We start from the raw sequence: 19,705 nt of genomic DNA, 5'->3' as shown, positions 1-19,705 counted from the left end.
TTCCGCAAGACATACATGGAGCGCCACTTTTTTAAAATATATATATTTTTTTTATGAAGGCAGCAAAAGGAGAAGGAGCGATGAGGAAGGCGATTTTTGGACCTGCGACTGGAAGATTCCAGAAGATTCTGGAAGATTCCCTATTTAGTCAGGGAAATCTATAGCTTATTTCCATTCTGTAGTCTCTCCTCTGCTGTCCCCAGGGAGCCAGGGAGGCATATGGTGTCGTTTAGGCTTGGCAAACTTTAGTGGCGTGTTAAGACGACGTGAAAAATTAGCATCCAATAAATCAAGCACGCTGGCTCCCTGAGCCAAGGCGCTCAAGTGGTGGACCACGGTAAATCTGATTTGATGGGATGTTTCGAGAAGCTTGTCCAAGCGGGAGGGTGTGTCGCCGGCCGTGTGCGTGCAGGTCAGGGCGGAGCGAATGGGAACTGTGCACTTTTCGCAGATTTCACGATTGTTTCGTCAAGTTTCGTCGAGTGTTTTTCAAATGTTGCTGCGAGCCCGGTATATGTGTGCCATATGTGAGTGTGTTTCACATGCGTGTTGAACGGATGCATCACATCCAAATGCACGCGTGCTACAGGAACACTGCATGCATAAGAAGATGAGTGTGGGAGTGTGGGATTTTGCGTAATGATGATGTGCAACTGATTGTGTGAGCATGCCTGAGCGGGGGTGTGAAGCTGAGCCGGGAAACACGGCGGAAGGTGGGGTAAGAGGGGTGGAATGAAGGAATGAAGGAGAGATAGTGTGGGTTGGGGGAGGGAGATGGATCGAAATGAAAATGATAAATGACTGCTTTCGGTTACAGACGGTTATTTAGAGGTTCGCTGTAAAGCTGTCCTGGAATGAACAGATTTTAGTCTAATGAGCAAAACGGTGGGCTGTTAAAGTGGTGTGACGGGCTCAGCACAAATGAAATAATCCCATTTTCCCCTCATTAGGGGGGCAAAGCATCCAACAAACACAACGTAATAAAGGAATCTGGGAGAGAGAAAACACACACCACAAAAAACGTCTACACTCTCCCTGTAATCCAGCCCAGTGTGTCCTGGATGTGAACACTCCCTGTAATCTAGCCCAGTGTGTCCTGGATGTGAACACTCCCTGTAAACCAGCCCAGTGTGTCCTGGATGTGAACACTCCCTGTAATCCAGCCCAATGTGTCCTGGATGTGAACACTCCCTGTAATCCAGCCCAATGTGTCCTGGATGTGAACACTCCCTGTAATCCAGCCCAATGTGTCCTGGATGTGAACACTCCCTGTAATCTAGCCCAGTGTGTCCTGGATGTGAACACTCCCTGTAATCCAGCCCAATGTGTCCTGGATGTGAACACTCCCTGTAATCCAGCCCAGTGTGTCCTGGATGTGAACACTCCCTGTAATCCAGCCCAATGTGTCCTGGATGTGAACACTCCCTGTAATCTAGCCCAGTGTGTCCTGGATGTGAACACTCCCTGTAATCCAGCCCAATGTGTCCTGGATGTGAACACTCCCTGTAATCCAGCCCAGTGTGTCCTGGATGTGAACACTCCCTGTAATCCAGCCCAATGTGTCCTGTATGTGAACACTCCCTGTAATCCAGCCCAATGTGTCCTGTATGTGAACATTCCCTGTAATCCTGCCCAGTGTGTCCTGTATGTGAACACTCCCTGTAATCCAGCCCAATGTGTCCTGGATGTGAACACTCCCTGTAATCCAGCCCAATGTGTCCTGTATGTGAACATTCCCTGTAATCCTGCCCAGTGTGTCCTGTATGTGAACACTCCCTGTAATCCAGCCCAATGTGTCCTGTATGTGAACACTCCCTGTAATCCAGCCCAATGTGTCCTGTATGTGAACACTCCCTGTAATCCTGCCCAATGTGTCCTGTATGTGAACACTCCCTGTAATCCAGCCCAATGTGTCCTGGATGTGAACACTCCCTGTAATCCAGCCCAATGTGTCCTGGATGTGAACAGCATGGACCTTGTTCTGCTCTAGTCGGGTATTTAGTGAGTAAGGGAGCGTCTCAGACATCTACGCTGCTTTAAAAAGAAACAGCACGGCAAGTGCCTGTCCAACGCAGTAAAATTAGCTTTATGGCAGGTAGTGTGTGGTGAGATCAGCTGCACTTTAAGGCTGCGCAAGAAACGAAGCCAAGCAAAACAAACTGAAAACCTCAAGGGCCGGCCGACGTGACTCTTAACACATCTAAGCAACATTAAATAAAAGTGTTTGCTAGTGTTGTAAAAAGACCCTCTATGGTACCAAACAAAAAGTGCTTTCACAAGCTTTTCCAGCTTGGGTTTTATGAACAGAGAACAAGGCAAATGTACGCACACTGCACATTCTGGCGGACGAACAAGCCTACTATTTTAAAGGATTTTGTTGTTGCGGTATTGTATGTTACGGAGATTCTAGGTCAGGGCTTTGCAGGAAAACCCAAACAGTTTACCTGCATAAAATTCAGGACCATAGACAGCTCCCACCACTGGGTTCAGCTTCCAGCCTAAACAGAACACATGAAGGAAGACACAATTAGTTCTTAATGCATAATCCATTAGAAAACTTTAGTTCTTTAATGCTTAACCAAGCGGGCGTTTATTTTCAGATAACTTTTTTGTTAGAGGAACTTTGAGTGGGGTCAAGAAAGCAGTGAGGGGTAATTCTAAAAAAAAGCAGAGGCGGAAGATATATGGGTTCGTAACAGAGGACAAGATAAAGGAATAAAGGTGGAAAAAGCCAGAGGAAAAAGGAGGAGAAGAGATGAAGCGATATAACTGAAGAATATTGAAGTCAACATTAAGTTAGGGAGAGCTTTGGAGAAGGGTGCATTGGACTAGTCAAGAGGATGGGAGTAGCGGAATGAGAGGGAATGAAAGACAGGGGCGAGACAGAGAGAGAGAGTGAGGAGTCAATGATGGATGAGAACTGGCCTCTTCTTTCTTTTTGTGGGGAGGGGGGTATGCATCCCTTTCATTCTCTCTCATGCTACTCCACTCCTATTGTAAAATCTAGAGGAGTGAGCTTCAGTTTAGAGGAGTGAGCTTCAGTGTAGAGGAGTGAGTTTCAGTCTAGAGGAGTGAGCTTCAGTCTAAAGGAGTGAGCTTTAGTCTAGAGAAGTGAACCTCAGTATACAGGAGTGAGCTTCAGTCTAGAGGAGGGAGCTTCAGTGTAGAGGAGTGAGCTTCAGTGTAGAGGAGTGAGCTTTAGTCTAGAGGAGTGAGCTTGAGTATAGAGGAGGGAGCTTCAGTGTAGAGGAGTGAGCTTCAGTGTAGAGGAGTTAGTTTCAGTCTAGAGGAGTGAGCTTTAGTCTAGAGGAGTGAGCTTCAGTGTAGAGGAGGGAGCTTCAGTAATGCACACCACATGCAAACTGTGCAAACTGACCTCAACCTTTTCTGTAGGGTTTATTTAGGAGGTGGTGGTGGTGAAGGTGGTAAAGTCACGCCACCATCCACTGGTAGTGACTTGATGTGTGGGCAGCATGCACGTGAACCCAAAGCACTTTTGTATTAGCTAAATTGTTCAGAAAAATGCCTCTAGCCTGATGAATGAAAAGCACTTACCATTTGTGTAGGGGTTAGCCACTTTTTTGTTTGTCATTACTCTTGCTGTGGCATTGTTTACCTGCATGAAACACAATCAACACTGTAACATCACAGAGCAATTATGCATCTTAGCTGCTAACAAAACACACCTTTAACTGCTACTGTGTGTGTACACAACTAATTCAAATTCACTCGGGCAGACGTGCCACCTAGTTCACCAGGTAATGACACAGAATATCAAATTATCAAAAATCAGAATGCATCGGAAGTGCTCGTGAGCACAACTGAGGGTGTCTCTCCTTAAGACTGCGCTCTGCAAATGTAGACAATAATTGTCTAGACAGTTGCAGACTCTCAGACTTTATATCCCCGAGGCGGAGACTTCACGAGCAGTCACCTCCAGCTCAGGCACCGGCAGGAGCCACACGCCTGAATACGGCTCCCACGCTCAGACTGAGTGAGTGGGAGATCTACTCATGGAGGTGGGGACTGCTGGGGGAATTCAAACATGGCCGCTGGCAACAGGAACCATGTTAGTATTTCACCCTCATGTTAATTAGCGTTAATAGCTTTCCTTTCCACACGACCACCAGAGGTCATTTAGCTTTAGGAAACAACTGGCCTCGACTCTCCCTTGATATATTGGCCTTGGTATTGTTTGTACTTTATGTGAATTATCTTAATTGCCCTATGGAAAATCTTAATAGCCTTGTAGAAAGGGAGAATGAGTGAATGAGGGGAAAGTGAGAGGAAGAGAGAGAGAGAGAGAGAGAGAGAGAGAGAGAGAGAGAGAGAGAGAGAGAGAGAGAGAGAGAGAGAGAGAGAGAGAGAGAGGGGTATATATGCCTTAGAGGGGGGCCCATAAGAGGAGAAGTAAACATTGTGTGTAAAAGATAAACAAATATTTTAAAGGCAACACTAATTTCCTGAGATATTCTGGTTTTAAAATATCTTTTCAGGGGCAGAAAAAAGTGTGCAGTGAACATGCATGTTTGCAGGCAAGAACAAGGATGGTATGAAACCATTTATGGCACTTACATATCAAATAGTTCTCTGATCACACTCATGTTACCAGACATAGTTTCAAAGCCATTATCAGGGGCCACACACTAGCACAACTCCAGCATAGCTCACATACTGGATCTCTCAATAAAAAATAAAGCACAAATATGACATTACATGAGACTACATGCTACACACATTTACACACAAACACCCAAAGTGCAAGCGCAGGTATAAACATACTCTTTTACACACTGGCCCCACAAACAAAGGAACAATTCATTCAAAACACACACACACACACACACACACACACACACACACACACACACACACACACACACACACACACACACACACGTGCACAGAGCATGCAGGAGATGGGACGTCAGGTGCGGCATCAGCAGGGCACGGGTGGAGGGGGCGGGCGGAGCCGCGGGTGGGGCGGAGGATTTAGGAAGCAGACAAGCACCTCGATTTTGCGTCCCTCTACGATTGTACCATTTAGTTTCTCCCGTGCGCGGTCTGCGTCTGCACTTGTTTCAAAAGTTACAAAACCAAAACCCTAGGTGTGGCGTGAATCGGCCAAAATAGACAGGCAATGAAACCAATGGAAAAGAAAGAAAGGAAAGAAATCATAGGGGAAGAGAGAGAGAGAGAGAGAGAGGGAAAAGGGACACTGTAAGCAGAGTTTAGAGAGGCACATTTGTAAAGCATTAGTCACAGGTAAAACCTCAATCATTTAGAGTGAGAGCTCTATAGAACTGTAACTAGCAGCTACGGCATTGAACATCCTAACAACCCACAGGCCTACAGTAATACAGATTACAGAGTAATGTGGCAAGAAAACCTTTAGCTTGTACATTTATATTAAAAATATGCATTATGAATGAACACCAGCGGCCTCCGAATTAGCCTTCTCCGCGTGGCCACATGCACTTGAGCAAATATGATAATATTGCTTTGATTTGAATATCATTAATATTGGTTTAGGTGATGAATATTATACTGCAGAACAGGTCTGAGCATCGCTATGCTCCGTGCACCCTGTATAACCCCACACGCGCGCTCCCTCTCTCTGCGAAGAGCCCTCTTCATCTTCCTCTCTTGGCTGCTGTCAGCCGTGAATTATGGCCAGGCGAAGCCCAAACACCATATCCGGCTCTGCCTATTAGATATGCACAGCAAACAAGTGTGCGGAACACGCTTCAGTCTTTTAGTTCATATACACTGTGCAAGTATGACCTGGTAATTGCTTTGGGAGATAATGCATGGGGAGAGGGGCCCCTCTGCATGATCTCATATGCACACACAGGCCCTTCTGCTCTACGCCTGCCATAAATTAAAGCCGGCCCGGTGTCCCCTGGCCAGCAGACATGAGAGAGAGAGAGAGAGAGAGAGAGAGAAAAATCGGAAACACAAAATTGTGAACAAAATTAATCCTTCTGACATTTTGTGCTTCCATGTTCAGACTCTGTGTTTTTTTTTTTCTCCCTCAATCGCCTTCAGTGCGCTGAAATAATTAGCTTACATGGCTAAAGTGTGGAGGCTCTGTTTCGCTCTTGTTCGCAAGCCGAGTGGCAGGAACCCAGGTACGAGAAAGTCTCCTCTGGGAAATGAGTCCTGTAAGAGCTGCATTGCGAGCCACTATCTGGAAGGGTGCTTTTAAATATCCTGAACAGCTAATGCCTAAGACTTCCGAGACTTGAACAGACAAGTCAGTTTATATCACTGTATGACAGGTCTAAAAGGAGAACCACTGTGCGCTGGTCAGACGCTCAATTCACTGAATTATAACTGGGTGGGTTGACACTAACTGAGCTGAAACCACTCAGTTGTCTGTGTGCGCTGCTACCTTTCAGGGAGTGTGTCTTGGCACAGTGTGCTCGCGCGCACGCGCGTGTGTGTGTGTGTGTGCGTTAGACATGCGTGTCACTTTGTGGCTGTCGTGTGAGAACTGTAATTACTCGGCTCATGAAGGGGACAGGGGACCTGGGAGGAGAGAGAGGGACGAGGTGACAAAGACCGGCTCTTCCAGCCCACTTACCTTAGAGCCTCGCTCGTTAAAAATAATTTCCACATCTAAAATTTTCCCAAATTGCTGCGGAAAGAAAAAGAGAAAGGGGTATGGGGGGGTTTGGGGTTGGGGATGGGGGGGGGGGGGGGGGGGGAGAAAGAGCGGGAGGGAAACAGGGAGAGGAGACGGAGTAATTAGAACTCATCTCTTTTGCACTTTGTCAGGAAACTTGAGCACTTGATTGCATAGCTAACTAAAATAGAATACCCACTGCTCTATGGGAATGGGTCCCACACAGGAGCGGCCCTGCGGAAAAAAAATCACTCACGTCTGGACTAAAATTACACAGGCAAACAGAAATCCAGCAACACTTTTATCGGTAACCAGCCATTCAAATAGGTTAAGCGGAGCTGGTTTATATGGCCAACCTCGTGTGTGTGTGTGTGTGTGTGTGTGTGTGTGTGTGTGTGTGTGTGTGTGTGTGTGTGTGTGTGTGTGAGGCAGTGAACAGGCTCCTATGCTGATGGGGAACATTTTTTTGAAAGATCACTTAAAGAGCACCACCCTGGTCCACACGCACCGATGCTCTTAATGACAGACAACGGCTTGTTATTTTCTGTGGTGTTTTTGGCTGATAAAGTGCCGGCCCAAGGCACAGGAGAGCATATTTCTGGCATGACTTAACACCCAACATCCCCTCTCAATTAAAAAAAGGATAATTGGACGTAGAGCGGCCATCATAGCCGATGATAAACCGTGTATTTGTTTATTATTGCCATGATGAATGCCACCCCCGTAATTACCTGTCATATTGCTTATTATTTTCCAACCATTTGCGCTCCATTCCACATCTTTATCTGATCGTCATTCTCATGTCCCCGAAATGTCCAATACTTCTTTTTTATTTGCTAATTAGCATTAGCCAGCAAGTGCTGACCATTCCCTTATAGACAGGTCAGTGGGAGATGGGAGTTTGTGTGGGTGCTGGCTCTTGTTTTATGGTTTGGGGCCTGTCAGCTATCAAAGAGAAGGGGTCCAAACTTTGCACTAAAGCCCCGTCTTTGACACCAAACCATGCTGGCCTGAAGGACCAAAGCCTCGCAATGACGGCTCACGTGAGGAGATACGTAGTGGGAAAACCCGGCGTGAGGCTTAAAGGTGAAATGTGGGGGGGGGGGGGGGGGACATCGCACACAGATCAGGGCTAATAACAGGCCTCCTCTCCTGGAAACAGAACCAGCCACTCCGTGTTAACCCTGCTTGCCTTATGCTAAATCCGGAGCCTTGCTTAGGGATCTGTGCTGCCAGACATCCAATAAACAAATAAATGTGCCCAAGAGGGAAGAGGAAGCGGAAAGGAAAGATCTGGAACATTCTACTCGGGTTTAAGCAGGAGGTGGGAGGACGAAGGAGAATAAAGGTGGGCGACTGAAGATCCACCGCTAGGCTCCCAGCTAAGGCACCGTGAGGACGGCCACACAAACAGCCTTGTAGGAGGGCATCCCTGCTCGTCGCTGTGCTCCGGGAAACACGGCTGGATGGAAGATGCTCGGCCTTCCTTCCTTCTCCTTTTGCCCGGCGGTTGGAAGCGGCAGGCAGGCCGGCGTGCAGCCAGCGCCCCCTGGAGGCCCTCTACATGCCGTGGCCTGCTTTGCTGATCATTACGAGACACTGTAGAACGAAAGCGAAACCTTAAGTTCCTCTAATGGGTGGAATGAAGGCGGGTTTTAATTGCTGTCTACAATGGCCGTATTATTTCATTAAAACTAATTACCCTGTCAAGCAGGCCGCGTCGGCATCATTTCAGCACAATAGGGAAGAAATGGGCCTTCCAGGCACTGGGCAGCTCAATGGGATTGATCGAGGGTCCGGGTCACTAATAAGGTTAAGAAGAGCTGCCTTTAAGCCATCCAGCCGTGGGGAGAAGCCAGCATAGAATTTGGATGTGTGTGCGGATGTGTGTGTATCTGTGTTTGAGATGAGTAGCGGGTTTGGTCTCTATCAACAAAGAGCGTGGCTCTAATCTTAACTGACTGTGTATGTGCTGAGTGAGAAAAGCCTGTTGACTGGTGAAAGGGCCAGTTTGTGTTCGGCTTGGCTTGCAGCAGAATCCCCAGCCTCTGTCTCCCTCACTAGCTCCTCCAAACCAATCTTCCTTGGCCCAATTGAAATTTCAGAGCCAAACCCAAACAGCTGCTACTTGACACAAATCCCTCCATTTGTTCAAATTAAGGAGCTTTTTTTCCCCCCTCGTTTTGCAAGCCCCCCCACCACCGGGGGGAGCCAGTATCAAGCACGTCCATTCGCTTCTCAGCGTGAAGCCGCTCATGACCGCAGACAAGTCGCTCTAAACAAAGTCTGCGGACGCTAATGGTTTTAACCCGCCCTAATGGGCTTAGCGGGCTGCAGAGATATTTCCCAGTGAAAGTCATCTCCAGTAGCTCCCACACACCACTGGGGGAGAGCTCCCACAGCATGGAGGACGCAATGGGCTTTAGCATCCACAATCACCCAATGGTGAGGAGATTTAATAAGAGCGCAAGAGAAGCACCAATCAATGGGGGATCTCCGCCAGGCCTGTGGGAGGTTCTCATATTGCAGGAGTCGGCAAACCATTCCAGTCATGCCGTTTGGGGTAAATTACCAAATATCTCTGCTGTGAAACCTGGGCAAGATGCCTTATAAAAACAAGTCATCAGTGTACAAACCTGACATTAAAACAATCTTGAGCGCTCAGAGTCCACAAAGCTACTTAGCGATTAGAAATAAGTAGAGGTCATTATAAACCCATTAAGCAGACCCTTTAGTAACCTGCAGAAACCACAGAGATCCTAACTCCTTATCAGGCTCTGAAGACTGCAGGAGAAGCTCGGCATGCTTTGTGGGTGACAATTGGATCAAGGCTCAATCGTCTGGACGTCTACCAGGAAGAACCTGCCATCACCTGGGCTCCAGAGTATCAGTATGTTAATTGGGCCTGCAGTCATTAGGAATTAGTTCAAGGCACAACTCCGAGTCGGTCTTGTTATTTCCGTGGTATCGCTTCTGAAGTGCGGTCGGTGGCCGTCTTCATTGCCTGAGTAGGTACAGTTTAATGAAAGCCCTTTAGATGCTGAATGCATGGATCTGGGGTGAACCTGGAGGGTCGGCGTGGGGAATCTGACATTTCAATCACGTTCCAGCAGCTCCTGTGTGGAATCGCCAAGGTGGTGCTTTAAACCCCATTTTATTCACCAACATTAAGCCTTCATACTCATTGGTGTAATTGCTTTGGAAGTCTTTTTCTAATTATAAAATTAAGCTCAAATAAGGTTGGGTAATGAAGCTTGTTTAATTTTCATTCTTTGTTTGACTATGTCCCATGCCAATGTACTCAAATGTGGAAATAGAGTCATCAAATTAGAGGTCTGAGAATCAGCTATTCTAAATTGAATTTTCATCCCTCTTGGAAAAAAAAGAAAGAAAAAAATGTGTAGTATCGTCGCTAAAGCACACATTTAAAACCTAAGTTGAGATGAATGTGTATTTTTAAGGCTTTGATGGGCTCTATCGTTAAGGCTCTATCGTTGGATGCCCAGTGGTCCCTTCTAGCAAAGTGAAGTTGGCACACAGTTTGATTAAAGACTGCCCAAATGTGGAATTAAATATCCAGAAAGAGACGGGACAGAGCACAAAGTTGCTGGTGGGTTGTCACTACACTGAAGTCTAGATTTCAGCTAAGAGGGACTAGAATTGGAAAATGGCCGCACCATTACCGGACATATCCCAATAACTTTAATGTTAAAACCTAAACAAAGCCTCACATTACATTAATAATTCTGTTCACATTCTTCATACACATTTTCTAAGCAACAGGCTATGAACTGAATTTTATATTCAGGCCAGTCACTCGGACTGCGAGTCAGGAGAGAGTTCTGGATGAAGGCCTGGTGGGTTTTTTGGGAGGTTTTGAGGTATCTGTAGGCTGAGCTCCATACAGCCGTGCTGCTGTCAGTACTCCCCGCTGCCCAAACCCGCTCCAGCTTTCCTGCTCCAGTGTTCATGCAGGATTCCAGAGATTCACTGAGCTTGTCCATCTCATCCACTCCCACTAGTCTGCCTATGACATGCAATAATTGTGCCCTTGGGTCCCTGTGAGATTTCATAGCAAGAGTTGCAACAGCCTCTTACTAACACACAAACATAAACACACACCAGTGCATGCTTGCGCACGCACACACACACACACACACACACACGCACACACACACACACACACACACACACACACACACACACACACACACACACACACACACACACGAGCTGTCAGCAAACAAACACGTAATGAGGATACAACCCCCACTTTTTAAGCACACTGAGAGGTCTCCACTGGTGGGAGCTCTCCACAGCGCCCAGCTCATCACATCAGCGCTGGGCAGAGTGGGGGCGGAGTAGCGGGGGGGTGTGTGTGGAGGGGGGTGGGGGGGGGTGAAGGGGAGCGAGTCGAGCGCCTATCTCAGGGAGAACAAAGAGGCGAGGGAACAGATGTTCTCCAGGCTCTGCACTCACACTGCAGCCACGACTCTTCATCAGATGAAACACCAGTGTCGCCTACGCTCAGCCCTCAGTAAACACCGACTCCAGCTCTTAACAAGCTAAGACCAGCAACCATGTTTCTTTTTTTGCTGTTCCTCCCGGTTGTGTTTGTAGCTTCCAGTAACAAGCTGCCAGAGTGAAACGTTTAGCCGGGCCCTCACGCTCCGTGCTGCTAATTCAAAGTGTTCTGGAGTTCTACATCTCTCCTTGTCTTAGAGAGACAGATGTAACTGTTATGGATATGAAAGTGCACAATTGCTTACTGTGTCTTATCTCCCTTAGTCTTAACCCACTATAGGGAAACTTTGGCATAACTGTAAACATATTTCTGCTATATATGCAGTATGCTTTAGGAGATATGGCTGCACAAAAGCTTGTAAAACTTCCCAATGCCATCTAGCCACTGCTTTGTCAGTTTTAAATGAATAGCTGATATTCGAACCGGGTTTGTACGGACTGACACTCTCCTGTTTCTGCAAATCAATCGGATCAAGTAGCTTGTTGGATTTGTCTGCTCATGACACCATGTCTGCATGTAAAGAGAAGAAAAAAAAAAAACCCAGTGAGCAGTGTGCCCACGTACCAGTGTGCAGGAACCAGTGTAAGGCTGGATCCCCAGTCTGAACCACTGACTTCCACTCCTGTGGTACATGTGTATGTTTTCAATGTCCCTTTTAAGACTTTGCAGTGCATTGTGGGCTGTGATGCACACCCCCACCAGACCAGAACCCCCCCCCCACTCCCTGGCCGAGGCGCGTGCTCCACTCACCCCAAACATTTGCCGGAGGTCCGGGTCCCGGAACCGGAAGGGAATGTTGGAGACGTGTAACCGCTTGGGCTGCTGCTTCTCCGACGAATCAGACGGCTGGAGCTGGAGCTGCTGGGAGACGTCTGTCTGTGCCACCTCATCCGCCTGCTGCAGGGAGACAGGGCAGCATTAGGCCACGCCCACCACGACCACACCCACCGATGGAGCCACACCCCCCCCCAACCCTCACAGTCTGGGATAACAGCAGTGGGCAGAGCTTAAAGGCTAGGAGCAGAGGTGGGGGGGGGGGGGCAGGGGGGGGGGGGGGGGGGGGCAGGGAGGTGGGGAGGGAGGTGGGGGGGGAGGTGGAGGAGCAGCTATGGCACATTACAAATTCCCTCTGCTTGGCCAACATTTGTATGTGGCGGTGAAGATTAAGGAAGCTGTCAGGAAGTGTGGATACAGATTTAAAAGAAAAAACCTCTGACATGTTGAGACCAGAGGATTCATTTACTGAGCAGCAGCCTATGAAGACCTGGGGGGATGTGAAAGGGTGGGGAGGACGGAGAGAGAGAGAGAGAGAGAGAGAGAGAGAGGAGAGAGAGAGAGAGAGAGAGAGAGAGAGAGAGAGAGAGAGAGAGAGAGAGAGAAGTGATCAGGCTCAATGTGTGCTCATCTGTCCATCATACAGAGAAAATAGCAGTGACACCGTTGTGCTCCAGGATGGACTGCTGTCTGTGACACACATACAGCTCATCCCTCACCTGCCCAATAATAGCTCCATCTCCCCCTCTCTCTCTCTCTCTCTCTCTCTCTCTCCATCTCCCTCTCTCTCCCTCTCCATCTCCCTCTCTCTCCCTCCCTCTAGCTCTCCCTCCCTCTCTGTCTTGCCCTCTTTCTCGCTCACCCCTCCCTTTCCCTCTCCCTCTCCCCCTCTCTCCCCCTTTACTCTGTAACCCCATCTCAAACCCCATCTCCATCTTTCCCTCCCTCCCTACCTCATCCTCTCTCTCATCCCTTCCTCATAGTGACCAAATCTCTCACTTGGCTTTATTCGTGTACAAATGGGACTCATGATAGTGACCAAATGTCACGGTACATACTAAGCAAATGGCACAGTCCGCATCACTGCGCGTGGATGTGTAAACGTGTCACCCGGGGCTCTCCGGCTTTGATATGACATCATTGCACTGGCCTCTGTTTGTGCTGCACTTACACCGAGTCATTTGCTTCATGCTAATGTACGGCACAGAGGCCCCGAGCAAACCCGGTGGTAGAGTGACCAGCAGAGGACTGAGCGCAGCCTGGAAACAGCCTCCTTCTGATCTGAAAGAACCCTCTAAACAGATCTAAAAGGTCTATTTCAGCAGTTCGCAATTTCATTTAGTGTTCTCTTCAAATGTTAAAATAATGCTAGCGTTACACTTCAATTTCTTAACTACTTTTTGAGCAAGCGAACAAATGCCTAGCAATATTCTTCACGCTTCAGTAACTCGCATTTTTACGCTGGCCAAACACGTTTTCGCGACCAATTGTCAGGAAGGGAAGTGCGTGCGGTGAGCTTGCCGCAGCGCGCGCCGTTTCTGCATGGATAGGCAACGCGCTAGCACAGGGAAAGGTCAGATTTCACCTGCAGACAGATGCATTTTACACGGACGTGCATATGCTCTGGCAAAAAAAACGTGTTCCATCTCCTCTGAGCGCGAGACATCTTACAAATCACTCGTAAGGGGCGGGGGAGGGGAGGGGGGGCGACTTGAGAAGTTAAACAAAACTAAAACAATATCCCAAAACACGCCTTTGATGGGAAAATCATAACAGGCGCGGGGCGGACGGATAGTCGAGCCAGAGGGAGCCGGATCCAGCTGCCGACAGCTGAGAGAGGCATATGGAGGCTCGGGAGCTGTGAGCGGTCATTAATTTCAGACTTATCTTGTTGCTGGCCTGTTGTGTGCAGACATGTGCAGTGGGGAGGAGGAGGAGCGTGGCGAGCGAGGAAGATGCTGCTCGGCCCTTCGTGTACATAATGAATTAGAATAACATGGTTACAGCAGATGAAAAGATGATGTCAGCTAAACTTTGCCGAACTTAGCGGGATCAATGAGAGAGAACTGCTGAAGGCGGCTACACCGGACTCGTCTGCGGACAGCTGTGTACGGGAGTAGGCTTACATAGTGCCGGAGAGAGGGAGGGGGAGAGAGAGAGAGAGAGAGGGAGGGGGAGGGGTAGACAGTGAGGGAGAGATAGATAGATAGACTGAGACAGAGAGGGAGGATGGGGTGATATAAAAGCATAGAAAAGCAGACTCAAAGAGATCGAGACAAAGAAAAATGGCTCCTAAGGCAAAAGGATGAATACATGATTATATATCACTGAAACCTCCCCAATCACGCTACGCAAGATGTGTCACATATCATGGGGGACCAGACAGATATATTACCTGATTAACGGAAACAGAAAGGCGCACAGGCCACGACCACAGCTAGGTAGGCAGTCAGATGAGAGTGGGAATACCCTACATTTGCTTTCTGTGAGGCGGTAGACAGCTCTCATGTTAGATAAAGTATTCATGGGTTGGTTAAAGTATGTTGAGCCAGCTTTGAGACGCCACAGGGACCCAACACAAGCTCCTCACATCCAAGGCTGAGATCAGTCAGCCTGCCTGACACTACATCAGCTAAGGGCCACAGTGGGACACCAGGCCCAGCATGGGGCCCCACACAGAGGGCCCTCACACTTCACACTTTGATTCTAACAAGGAGTGCAAGTATGAATTTGACTTTGATATGAAAAAAAAACCCACTAAGGTGAATAGGGACTGAACAGCAGGGAGGCAAACGCGTAGATGACTTACAACATTCTAACATAACTAAACACATACGCACATATACACACACACACACATGCACACACGTGTGCCTGAAAACACACACACACGTAACAACAATGCACACACACACACACACACACACACACACACACACACACACACACACACACACACACACACACACACACAACCCTTTGGCCTCAGAGCAGAGTAGAGATATGAATCACAAAGATAGACAAGACAGACAAGAGGGCACGTTAAGGGAATAAATCACAAGCTATGTAATGAAGATGTAATGAGATATCCATCACTACATTCTTTCTCCATCATTTGGAGTGAAAAAAACACAGAACAAAGAGAAGTAAATGCAATTAAGCGCAGGCAGCTAAGAACATAACGCTAACTGAAATGTAAAAGTTTTGGAGCTGCGAGGCATTCATTTCCTCCGCTCATTACCAAGAGGAAAGGTGAAAAATGACACAGTACAATAACAGTTGAAATGAGATTTTAAAGTTTAACTCACAGAAAGAAATGATTATTGCAGCTGACATATGTCTTTAGCGAGGGTTCTGTACAATTTGCATTACAAAAATGATTATATGTCTTTAACACTGTTTTAGAGTCTTTTCTTAAAGTTTTGACTCTCTTCCATTTAAAGGAAAAATTTCCTTTTAAAGGAAAACCATATAATAACCACTTACCATGTTTTCCATTTTTTGTTTATATAAAATATGAAAGTGTCCAGCACCCTCATCCTACTTTAATGTCATCTGGTGGATTATATTACTATAACAATCAGAGGACTAGCTTTACTATCGATTCAAGCCCCAGACATAATAAGGATCTACAGGTCCCTGAATGAAAAACAGATTTGTCCTCCTATGGGAGAATAAAGACACTGCGCAGAGGGCAGGAAACACTTTCCAAAATCTTCTTTCAGTTCAGTCTTCTCCATTCACAGACCTGCCTGTAGGTCTCTGAAGTTCTAACACTCTCTGGCCCTCACCGGATTCTCTCTCTCGTTCCTCCGCTCTCGTCTTTCTCTGTGGGCTTCGTTCCTGCTGTGGGACTCTGGGTTCTGCAAGTGAAACTATTAAGACTTCACTGTCCTAACACCCCACCTGTACTTCACCTGTACCTACACCTGCCCCACCTTACATCCATACAACACCTTCACCTGTACCTACACCTGCCCCACCCTACATCCATACAACACCATCACCTGTACATACACCTGCCCCACCCTACATCCATACAACACCTTCACCTGTACCTACACCTGCCCCACCCTACATCCATACAACACCTTCACCTGTACCTACACCTGCCCCACTCTACATCCATACAACACCATCACCTGTACCTACACCTGCCCCACCCTACATCCATACAACACCTTCACCTGTACCTACACCTGCCCCACTCTACATCCATACAACACCATCACCTGTACCTACACCTGCCCCACCCTACATCCATACAACACCTTCACCTGTACCTATACCTGCCCCACCCTACATCCATACAACACCTTCACCTGTACCTACACCTGCCCCACCCTACATCCATACAACACCTTCACCTGTACCTACACCTGCCCCACCCTACATCCATACAACACCTTCACCTGTACCTACACCTGCCCCACCTTACATCCATACAACACCTTCACCTGTACCTATACCTGCCCCACCCTACATCCATACAACACCTTCACCTGTACCTACACCTGCCCCACCCTACATCCATACAACACCTTCACCTGTACCTACACCTGCCCCACCCTACATCCATACAACACCTTCACCTGTACCTATACCTGCCCCACCCTACATCCATACAACACCTTCACCTGTACATACACCTGCCCCACCCTACACCCATACAACACCTTCACCTGTACCTATACCTGCCCCACCCTACATCCATACAACACCTTCACCTGTACCTACACCTGCCCCACCCTACATCCATACAACACCTTCACCTGTACCTACACCTGCCCCACCCTACATCCATACAACACCTTCACCTGTACCTATACCTGCCCCACCCTACATCCATACAGAACCTGCCCCTCTCTGACATCCAGATCCTTGCGGCACCCACATCGTACCTCACCTTACACCTACACCCACCTAACACCTACACCCACGCCCACCCTGCACCTACGTCACCTACCCGCCTGGGCACAGGCCCTCAGACTGGAGGAGACCTGAGACTGAGAATGAGTATGACATTTGTGACAACAAACCAACACTCAACAAGATGCATGCATTTGCACACACACACACACACACACACACACACACACACACACACACACACACACACACACACAAACACACACACACACTAAAGCTTTTGCACGAGTGGAGCAAACTGACGCAGAGTCCTGGTGCAGATTTGGCATTGCAGGTTACTTTATTCATGCCAGTGATGACTCACCCTTACAGCAAAGAATTTAGCAATTTTGGATGGATTAGATTTACTCTGGCCTATAGCTGCACCCAGGAACGCAGTTACATAAGCTGTGACAATGACTCTGTGTTCTCAGACTGCTGCTGCTGGCCAGAGGCTGATGGAGGAGCCCAGAGAGAGAGAGAGAGAGAGAGAGAGAGAGAGAGAGAGAGAGAGAGAGAGAGAGAGAGAGAGAGAGAGAGAGAGAGAGAGAGAGAGAGAGCTCCTGGTCAACTGCACCTTCGCTCCTCCTCCATACTCAATACTGCAGCTTCCTAGTTGAATCTAGAGGCCACAATCACGACATAATGAAACATTAACGGAGACTCTCTACAATTAATCTGAGCAGGTCAGCAGACTCCACTGCATCTTGTAAACCCAAATGTGGAACCTTCCCTTGCGTCCCTCGCCCCCTCTTCTGTAACCCCACTCTCTCCCCGAGGGCCCGGATGGCTCCACGCGAGCGGCGCTGTTGTTTACCGCCGGCACGCCGTTATCCATCATCGGAGCCGCGCGGACAGGCCGGCCCTGTTAAGATGAAGCACGTGGAGCAGCTCGGGGGCCCGAGGTTCGTCCTCCCTCTCCAGCGCTCTGTGCACGGGGGCCTGCGGTGGGAGACCCGCCCCGGGCCCGACGCCCCGGCCCGGCCGGCCCGAGACCTCAGACCGGACAGATGGATGGGCCTAAAGGAGGTGCAATTACCCCTTGGTGCCCTCGATCCCTGGCCTACACCCCCCCCCCCCCAACCCACAACCCCCCCACCCCCCCATTCATCACCGAGGTGCCATCGGTCATTCACACGCTCGATCCACTAGCCGCTCCTGCCCTGGCCGCACCATCCATCATGTCTAACAGGTGAGTGGTGCAACAGTGCCAGGCGCTCCCATTACGGGCCAGCCGAGCGTGGAGCCATGCAGCCGCCTCTCACGGGTCGCTGGAGCAACGCGGGACGAATGGGGGGGTGCGGTGGGTTTAGTGGCGGTTTGGAGCACACGTGTGCCGAACGAGGCGTGCAGCTCAGAGCGCACACGTGACGGATGAAACTCACGGCACACCCATCTACACACGCTGGATGAGGCACGAGGCTCGGAGCACGGCGTCTGTGAAGGAGGGGTGTGGCTCGGTGCTGACCCTAACCCGAGGGGCCACGGAGCGTCGGTTTAGGCTGGGGCTGGCGCAGTCACATGACTCGCTCTCCGAGTTTTTATCATGAGTTCGGCTTCAATTCTCAGCCATGAAAGAAACAAGAAAACATTCATGCCCACACGCATGCAAAACAAACTGACACAAAGGCGCTGACATGGGCACAGGTGCAGGCACACACACACACACACACACACACTCACACACTCTCAAACAGGGCAACAGAGCGAGTGAAGTAAAGCCCTCCTCTGGAGGAGGTGACATTAAGTGAGAAGTGGAATGGTAAGTACTCCTGAATTCACACACCGGCACTGGATCTAATTATGTCATCGCTAACGCTAAGCAGCCATCTACAGGGGGTTTCGTCTGCGCAATTTGCCTTTTAATTTGTGTTAATTGCATGTTAATTATATTGCAGCTAGCATGTGCTGCATCTGTCTCTTTGCGAGACGAGGTTTCCGAGGGCTGCCCTCCCCAGCTCCGTCGACAAGGCAGAGAGTAATTAAAACGGCTCCTTTTGCAGGAAGAAGACTGAGAGGTTGCCAGGTCTCCCACCAAAGAGGCCGCAGACGCGGAGGGTTTGAACCCTCACACAAGCTTCTTAAGCTCTTTACGCCAACGTTTGCGGATTTGGGGGAATCGCTCAGCAGAAGGTAAACAGACCAAACAGACTCCAACCGGCTCTGGGGCGCTAGTCCTGCCACACACAGAGTCCGTTACATTCCCCAACAGAAAGAAATATATAGGGGCTAAGCAGAGAAGAACGTATTTCTCTCCCGAGGCTTCAAGGGAAATTCCAAAACTAGGAGTATGCCAAAACAAGGCGATGATGTAGGTGCATGGGTGATTTTACGACCTGCTAAAAAAAGCTCCCCAAATCTGTGCTAAGTAGGTGCATTATCTCACCAGAGGTTTATGGCTGCCCATTACCCTGACGGAAGCCTGGAATGTAGTCGAACAAAATTTTATATACATGCTGCTGCCAGGGATTACAAGTGTGCTAAATGATTTAGTGAGTGACAAGAAGAGGCCGTTTTATTGGTTTGCGTCCTCCTGTCCGGCGCTTCACGCAAACGCTTTAAATATGTGGACCCCGCAGGAGGACTGACAAAGTAATTGACTGGCTGGCCATCTATGTGACCTTAGGTATCGACACAAGCTCAAACATACTGTAAACCTAAGTCAACTCAAACGCATTAATGCTGTCACTTACAGGACTGACCCCAATAAAAACGTCCTTCCACTGAATTCAGAGACCTACACACACGCGCATACATGCGTTCACACACACACACAGATATTTGCTGTGCTATGCAGAGCCAGTAGCTACTCCAGCTGCAGTGTGTGTGTGCGTGTGTGTGTGTGTGTGTGTGTGTGTGTGTGTGTGTGT

General features: G+C 48.7%; 1 protein-coding gene across 1 annotated transcript in view; it reads right to left on the bottom strand.

Moving 5' to 3' along the window:
- Positions 1-19,705, bottom strand: part of rbfox3a (RNA binding fox-1 homolog 3a) — a 302,634-nt gene that overhangs the window by 13,606 nt on the left and 269,323 nt on the right. The window contains 5 exon segments of the mRNA XM_076999552.1: positions 2,445-2,498; positions 3,556-3,616; positions 5,012-5,104; positions 6,587-6,640; positions 11,904-12,050. Coding sequence (XP_076855667.1) covers positions 2,445-2,498; positions 3,556-3,616; positions 5,012-5,104; positions 6,587-6,640; positions 11,904-12,050 — 409 coding nt within the window.

This window comes from Brachyhypopomus gauderio, chromosome 3, assembly GCF_052324685.1.
Source record: "Brachyhypopomus gauderio isolate BG-103 chromosome 3, BGAUD_0.2, whole genome shotgun sequence".
Taxonomy (NCBI): domain Eukaryota; kingdom Metazoa; phylum Chordata; class Actinopteri; order Gymnotiformes; family Hypopomidae; genus Brachyhypopomus; species Brachyhypopomus gauderio.
This window is presented reverse-complemented; position numbering and strand designations above follow the sequence as displayed.